Source organism: Quercus robur, chromosome 10 (assembly GCF_932294415.1).
Source record: "Quercus robur chromosome 10, dhQueRobu3.1, whole genome shotgun sequence".
NCBI lineage: Eukaryota > Viridiplantae > Streptophyta > Magnoliopsida > Fagales > Fagaceae > Quercus > Quercus robur.
In genome coordinates, this window is record NC_065543.1 from 11,828,799 (window position 1) to 11,836,917 (window position 8,119).

General features: G+C 36.3%; 1 protein-coding gene and 1 non-coding gene across 2 annotated transcripts; one reads left to right on the forward strand and one right to left on the reverse strand.

Moving 5' to 3' along the window:
* The first annotated feature begins 1,134 nt into the window (after positions 1-1,134).
* LOC126702483 (serine/threonine-protein kinase-like protein ACR4) lies at positions 1,135-4,974 on the forward strand. Its single transcript, XM_050401186.1, has one exon. The coding sequence runs from the start codon at positions 1,915-1,917 to the stop codon at positions 4,669-4,671; it is 2,757 nt and encodes a 918-aa protein (XP_050257143.1). The 5' UTR covers positions 1,135-1,914; the 3' UTR covers positions 4,672-4,974.
* A 530-nt stretch (positions 4,975-5,504) lies between these two features.
* TRNAT-UGU (transfer RNA threonine (anticodon UGU)) lies at positions 5,505-5,576 on the reverse strand. The gene has a single exon. It is a non-coding gene; the product is annotated as a tRNA-Thr (tRNA).
* Between the last annotated feature and the right edge of the window lie 2,543 nt (positions 5,577-8,119).

The window sequence follows — 8,119 nt, forward strand, 5'->3', positions numbered from 1 at the left end:
ATTATGGTATAGTAAAATAGATTTGGCCCGAGAGTTTAGGGGTGTAAAATTCCTATAATATCCTATACTATTAGAGCAGAATAATATCTTCTTTAAATAAAAGAATTAGCAATAAATTTCAAAGGTGCTTTATAATACAAAGAAATTTAAGAAAAATGGTAAATTTCGGTTAAAATTTTTGGATTTCAAAATTTTGAATGACTGTTTCAAGTGGGCATTTTTCCTTCACAAAACACTAGAAAGAGCGGAACTAAAGTGAGAAATTTGTAACCTTCATTTAATAAACCGTGTTACATTCACATTGTAATAAATATAAACAGTTATTTTAATTAATTTTGGCTTCACCATTCCATTTTAATAGTATATTAATTTTTTTTTACTCAATTAGGTTTTCAATTTCCTTATAGTACTTGTAAAGATATATGTAACTCAACTGTTGACAAAAATTTTCTCCCAAGAAAAAAAAAAAATTGGTATAGTATTTGTCAATATGTCACTCAACAAAAATTGGAGCTAACGATTTGTGTATATTATAGGTGTGTCTTTTTTTTTTTCCACCCAATTTGGGTGTTCTCGAGAACTCTTAGAACACTCGATTAATCTCTAAATGAGTGTAATTCTGATTTTACACCCACCAAATAATTACAATAAAGGTGTACGTACTACTACGGAGCTAATGGTACCATCTCTTGTTATAATGAGAGTAAGTTCAAAGTTTTTGGCTTTGAACTTTGGCACAGTCTTCTGTTAAAAATGAGAGTAGGCCCAAGTTTTAAATTTGGGAAATATAGTTCGAGTCTTTAGAGACTATCCAGGGCCCTCCATATGGGACATTTTTTTTTGGAACATATTGGTTGGACAAAATATATGTAACATAAAAAAATAAATGATCATGCATGCAAGAAGACAACAATGATGAACCCCATAATTAGACAACAAGCAAGAGTCTTGGGGCAAAGGTATGAAAGAATTTGAATTGAGAAGAAAGTGCATGGACTATGGAGCAGATATTTCTGTTTAAGCCTAACAAAGTGAAAAAAGAAAAAGAAAAAATTGAGACTGGTGACCATGTGAGCAGTAATCTAGGCATGAAAAGATCAAAATGGCATTAACTTCTCATTTATTGTGTTCACCTACACTATGCTCATTTTCAGACGCTGCAGTTTTATGGCATTTAATGCAGCCTCTCTCTTTCACTCTTTCTTTTCTCTTTCTCTCTACACAGTCTTGCCTGCAACAGCGATAGCCTTCCAACCATCCATCTTGATTTCTTGTCATGCAATTCATTCACCTCTTCTCCCATATGTAAAAAGATGTGCTATGCAGTGCAGTGAAATGGAAAGAGATGTAGTACCAGGCTTTTGTCATAAAAAGCTTTTTGTGGATGAACCTGAGAGAATCAAGCTAAGTCCTCCATGATTCCTAATGTGATCTATAGTGTTTTTTGTCCAAAGTTGCTGAAATCCCTCATGCATCTATGTTTACTGGTAAGTGTTTAGTGTTTCTCTCTGCAGAAACAGAAAAAAATTTAAATTTTACTCACATTGGCCTGGGAGAAGAACAGAAAAAGTAGTTGGGTTTCTCTTTATGTTGTTGCTTTCCCGGTTGTTATTGCTAAATTATTGTCTTAGTTGGGAGTTCTGACCTGGGTAGTTGTTAGTTTTTTTCACATTCACTTCAACTCTACTGTTTTATTTGTGGAAGTTCAATATATATAGTTTGTTTCGTCTTTCCTTAGCCATGGGGGCAAGGGAGTATAATGGTTTTCAGTTCCTTATATGGCTTCAGAAGGACAAAATTTTTCTTCTAGATAGTGGTTCTCTGCTGGATTTTGTTTTTGCACAGACACAGGCATGAGACTCTCTATTAAGTGGGTATTTTGTAGTCATTGAAAGTTGGGGAAGGCTTTTTGTAATGGGGTATTTGGTAGGAGATTTCCTCAATAGGGTCATGAATATGAACACTTGGAGAGCTGGATTGCTGGTGGAACTTATGGTTTTATCGGATTTATTGTGGTTAGTTTCAGGTTTAGGTTCCATGTCTTCCATTGCCATTTCTTATGGTGAGAAAGGTCCTGTTTTCTGTGGTCTAAAATCAGATGGATCACATCTTGTAACCTGTTATGGTGCAAACTCTGCTATAATCTATGGAACTCCAGCTCATTTTCCATTTATGGGTCTAACAGCTGGTGATGGCTTTGTCTGTGGGCTTCTAGCCGATTCAAACCAACCTTATTGTTGGGGTAGCAGTGGTTATATCCAAATGGGTGTTCCCCAGCCCATGATTAAAGGATCTGAGTACTTGGAAATCAGTGCTGGCGATTACCATTTATGCGGCTTGAGGAAACCCTTAACCGGAAGGCGCAGAAACACTTCTTTGGTTGATTGCTGGGGCTATAACATGACTGAAAACTATGTGTTTGATGGACAGCTTGAGTCGATTTCAGCTGGTTCTGAATTCAGTTGTGGTTTGTTTTCTCAGAATAGAACTGCCTTCTGTTGGGGTGATGACACTAGTAGCCAGGTGGTGAGCTTAATTCCTAAAAACATGAGGTTTCAGAAGATTGCAGCTGGTGGATATCATGTTTGTGGGATTTTAGAGGGGGTAAATTCTAGAGCTTTTTGTTGGGGAAGGAGCTTGAACATTGAGGAAGAAATCTCTGTGGCCTATGCGGGTCAAGGAAATGTAGACTCGGCTCCAAATGTTCCAATGCTTTCTGTTGTGGGGGGAAAGTTTCATGCTTGTGGAATTAAGAGCTATGATCGTGGAGTTATTTGTTGGGGTTTCATCATCAAACCAAGCACCCCGTCTCCTAGTAGCACTAAGGTTTATGAAATTGCTGCTGGGGATTACTTCACTTGTGGAATTCTTGCTGAGAAATCTCTGGCACCCTTTTGTTGGGGTCTTGGATTTCCTAATTCTCTTCCAATAGCTGTCTCCCCGGGACTCTGCAAGCCTACTCCATGTGCTCGCGGTTTCTATGAAGTTAGCCAAGAGAATGCCCCTTGCAAGTCTCCTAATTCTCGCGTTTGCATGCCATGCAGCAATGGCTGCTCTTCTGAAATGTATCAAAGTTCTGAATGCACTTTGAAATCTGATAGGCAGTGTGCTTATAACTGTTCAAGTTGTTTATCAGCTGAATGCTTCTCAAATTGTACTTCATATGCCAATGGCATTAATGGAAAGAAGAATGAAAGGTTTTTGTCACTGCAATGGCCAGTCATTGTTGCAGAGATTGCCTTTGCTGTTTTCTTGGTGAGTATTGTGTCTTTAACTGCAGTTTTATATGTACGCTACAAGTTACGGAATTGTCAGTGCTCAGGGAAAGGATCAAAGACCAAGAAGAATAATGGGGGTGGTTCTGCATTCCAAAATGATACCAGCAAGATCCGTCCTGACTTGGAAGAGCTGAAGATAAGGAGAGCTCGGATGTTTACTTATAAGGAACTTGAGAGAGCCACTGATGGGTTTAAAGAAGAAACCCTTGTGGGGAAGGGAAGTTTTTCCTGTGTTTTCAAAGGGGTTTTGAAAGATGGGACAGTAGTTGCGGTTAAAAGGGCTATTACATCTCCGAACAAGCAAAAGAATTCAAATGAGTTTCATACAGAACTCGATCTACTTTCAAGGTTGAACCATGCCCATTTGCTGAATTTACTTGGATATTGTGAAGAAAGTGGTGAAAGGCTTCTTGTTTATGAGTTCATGGCTCATGGGTCCTTGCATCAACATCTTCATGGGAAAAACAAAGCCCTGAAGGAGCAACTGGATTGGATTCGAAGGGTCACAATTGCTGTCCAAGCAGCACGGGGTATTGAATACTTGCACGGTTATGCTTGCCCACCTGTAATTCACCGAGACATTAAGTCTTCAAACATCCTCATCGATGAAGAACACAATGCCCGAGTAGCTGATTTTGGTTTGTCATTATTGGGACCTGCTGATAGTAGCTCCCCACTGGCTGAGCTACCAGCAGGAACTCTTGGGTATCTTGATCCTGAGTACTACAGGCTTCACTACCTTACAACCAAATCCGATGTCTATAGCTTTGGTGTTCTGCTACTGGAGATTCTTAGTGGCAGGAAAGCCATTGATATGCAATATGAAGAAGGGAATATAGTTGAGTGGGCAGTTCCTTTGATTAAATCCAGTGACTTAAATGCAATTCTGGATCCCGCTTTGAAGCCTCCTTCTGATCTTGATGCCCTGAAAAGGATTGCAAATGTGGCTTGTAAATGTGTGAGAATGAGAGGGAAGGAGAGGCCATCAATGGATAAAGTGACCACAGCTTTGGAGCGAGCGCTTGCACAGCTAATGGGTAGTCCAAGCAATGAGCAACCAATTTTGCCTACTGAGGTAGTATTGGGAAGTAGTAGATTGCACAAGAAGTCCTCTCAAAGATCTTCGAATCGGTCAGTCTCAGAAACTGAGGTACCAGAAGCTGAGGATCAAAGGTTTGAGTTTAGAGCACCTTCATGGATAACTTTTCCTAGTGTTACTTCTTCCCAGAGGAGGAAGTCATCAGTCTCAGATGCAGACGTTGATGGGAAAAACTTGGAAGCGAAAAATCAGGGAAATGCAGGAAGTGGTGTTGGTGATGGGTTGAGGAGTTTGGAGGAAGAGATTGGTCCTGCTTCTCCTCAAGAGAGCTTGTTCTTGCAGCACAATTTCTAAAATGCCTTAAAAGCTTCTCAAGCAGAAGTCAGGTTTTAAATTTTTTGATTGGTCTTGCTGGGTTTGGATTAGTTTCTTGGAGGCTGAAATGTAAAAAGAAGAATGGGAGGTTGTAATTTTCTTGATTTCTAGTGCTACAGTTACAAACTACTATTGACCACCACCATGTTGTTTTGTGACTTTCATCCTAGTTTCTTATGTATTCAATCTTACAGTTTGGTAGTTTTACAGTCTCCAGGACATTAGATTTAGCATCTTAGTAGATTCCATTCTTTTATGTCATTGTACTGGTTGTAACTCTTCTTATTTCATTTTTAGCTAATTGGTTGTAAAGCTAAATTGCCTGTTTTGTGTGTTCAATTCTAACTAACTGGAGTTTTTCTGAATGTTGGTTAGCCGTCTTTTGTGCAATGAACAAGCTTTATGCATCTCAATTGTGTGGAAAAGGTCTGCACTCTGCAGTATTGGTAGTAATTCCTTACAGAAAATTGGCATAAAATTTTTAAGGTGGAATTGAAAACATTAGAATTACTTTGGCTTTTTTATTATTATACAAAATTTTCAAACAACCCCATTTTCAAAATGTCTTGTGATATAGAGTTTTAACCGAAAAACACTTCAGTGTATTTGAAGGTTTGATAAATTATAATAGGTAGTGCTTTAAAATTGTGGATTTAAAGGAGTTTTAAAACTCTTAAACAACTTTGTGGCCAAATTGTTCTTAGTTGCCAATTAAATGATCAGATCCAATATTAAATAGGGCTGTACTTTTGATCAAAGAGAAGCCCAGGGTTGGAAGCAGCAAAGAGAAAAAAAATAAATAATTCCAAGCATGCCCTCACGCAGGATCGAATTACGGACCTTCAGTTTACAAGACTGACGCTCTACCACTGAGCTATAAGGGCTGTTGCAAGGAAATGGACAAATTTAATTTAATAACGAAAAGAGCTCGCACGAGGTCAAACTTTTCCCTAGATGCTATCTTGTTTTAACCAATAACAAAAATTAAAATTAGAAGGTATATTACTTGGATTCTTATTCCAGAGTAGAGTGGTGGAGGTGGCTATGGTGTTTGCTCTTTATTATTATACTATGTTGTTTATATTAATTTATTGTATTGAAAGGTAAAACAAAACTACTGAAGTTGGGTGTTTTGTAAAGTGAAATGATAAAATAGATAAAATAGCTTTTGGTGGAGCTAAATTGCTAAATTTATGGCTCCTCCAATGTGGATGCGCTAATAAATAAAAGGTACTTGCTAAAAGTTTTGTACTTTAATGGTACTAGTATACAACTCATGCTTACATATATGAATGATGAATTGTAGTGGTGCTATTGACATTAGCTTGGGTTATAAAACATATAAGATATTAGTTCGATCACAACATTTAGAGGTATTAAATAGTTTTTTTTTTTTTTTTTTTTTTTTTTTGCAATTTTCATAATATTGGTTACGTCAAGTTTCTCATTACACTGCTATTATGTAGTTTTTCATTACACTGCTATTATGTATATAATTTTAAAAATCATTATTGGATACTAAATAGACAATATCAAATCACAATCACTGTCCATGAAATTTTACTAAATACAACACAAAATAAAAGTATAAATTGGTCCAATAGTATCTCCTAAATTGAATGAGAATAGGTGCATGAGATCGTTCAGCTCAATTATAATTTGTTACGTTCAAGATATACAAAATTCATATGTTGCCTCTTTCCCTTCTTCTTTAAATTCAAACACATACAAAAAAATTTCCCCCTTCCATTTACATTTTCAATATCTAATATCTTTACATAAGTATTGTCTATAATATAAATTTCCCTTCTAAGTATTGTCAAATAGAATGTTAGGGAATTCTACACTTTAGAGTTCTCTTCTTTCTTTCTTTCTTTCTTTCTTTCTTGTTTTTAAAAATTTATTTATTTTATCATATACATCTTAGAGGTCTCTAGATCCTAACTTAAACTATATTTTAATGATTTGAATCACTTAGATTGTTAGGAACAGTATGTGTATATTTATAAAAGTTTAACAATTAAAGAAGTGTCCATCAATTTAGTTTACTAGGGATCAAGTTTGATTAAATAATCTTTGATACGTTCAATTGTGGATGCTTCTTCACTTATAGCTTACATTAAGGTTGACACCCAAAGAGGCCCAATTAGGTGTTAATGACAAAAAAGTGGGCCCAAACCAAGGACCATAGGTCCAAGGGGCAAAGGATTCGACCCAAAGAAGACCTTTTCATAGGAAGAATTCACCTTGGTATTTCGAGAAGACTAGCCCAAGGAGGGTTTGTACTAAGAACCCAAGCCGAGGAGAAAAGCAAGCTCAGAAACATAGACGGACATGTGTAGGCTAGCAAGTTACTCACAGGTTGCTATCAGACGAAGGAACAATGAAATCCCTGAGTAAAAGTCAGAGGAAGCTTCTTGAAAAAACAACCATCTCCTCCATATTAAATGCACTGCACCAACTAGTCATGCTGCATTAATGGCTAAATGACCCTCTTGAACAGTGTTCCGACAGCTTGTTGTAACATCTAAGCCTCAAAAGGAAAGGAAGGGGAGGATGAGATAAGTATCCCAACAGGGGAATCATCTGCCTTACATGTGGACGGCTGAGATGATTGCTGTGGGGTTTTTGCCCTAAAATCCAATTTATTGGCATAACATAAATAATTAAATTGTTTAATTATATGAGACTATTTATTAATGAACTAATGGGACATTATCTTAGTCCATGAAATGCATAGTATGTGATTTATGTGAAAAGTCACAGAATATATAAATCACAAGTTCTTTGTAAACTTAGAATTTTAGTTCGTAGTCAGTGATGAAATTGGGCGTTTCATCTACGAAGACTGTAACATATCAACTGCGATGATTTGTCTTAATCATGGAAGTGGAGACTTTTAGTTGGTATGTTAATATGTTTTAAGAGTTAAGACATATTGAACTAGACTGCTGTGAGATTTATTATTCTCCTAAAGACTGTCAAATGAATAATAAATCTCACAACTTCTATTTACATCAACTCTAAATCCTGAGAGAATAATGGACCTAATCATGAAATGTAGATTGCTTTGATATATCAGGAGTGAGATCTATAAGTTATGGTCAAAATCTCAGTATGTTGGGTAGCCGCATTTAATGTTGATGAAATATATATTCACAAAATAGAATTCATAGTCTTTTAACGGAGATATAAAATATTTCCTTGAGATAAGTTTAATAGATTTGGTTATTCAGAGTGTTGGGCCTAACCACTTTAGTAAGGAGTTACTAAAGTATATATATTTATGAAATTGGATTTCATAAATATATATTGAATAACATAAAGGATTAAACTGAGTACTCAAGGATTAAGATGTAGTAATCTTCAAAGTGGCAGTCTGTTTCATGACTTTGTATTACTACGAATATTTTAATAAAGGGGTTGC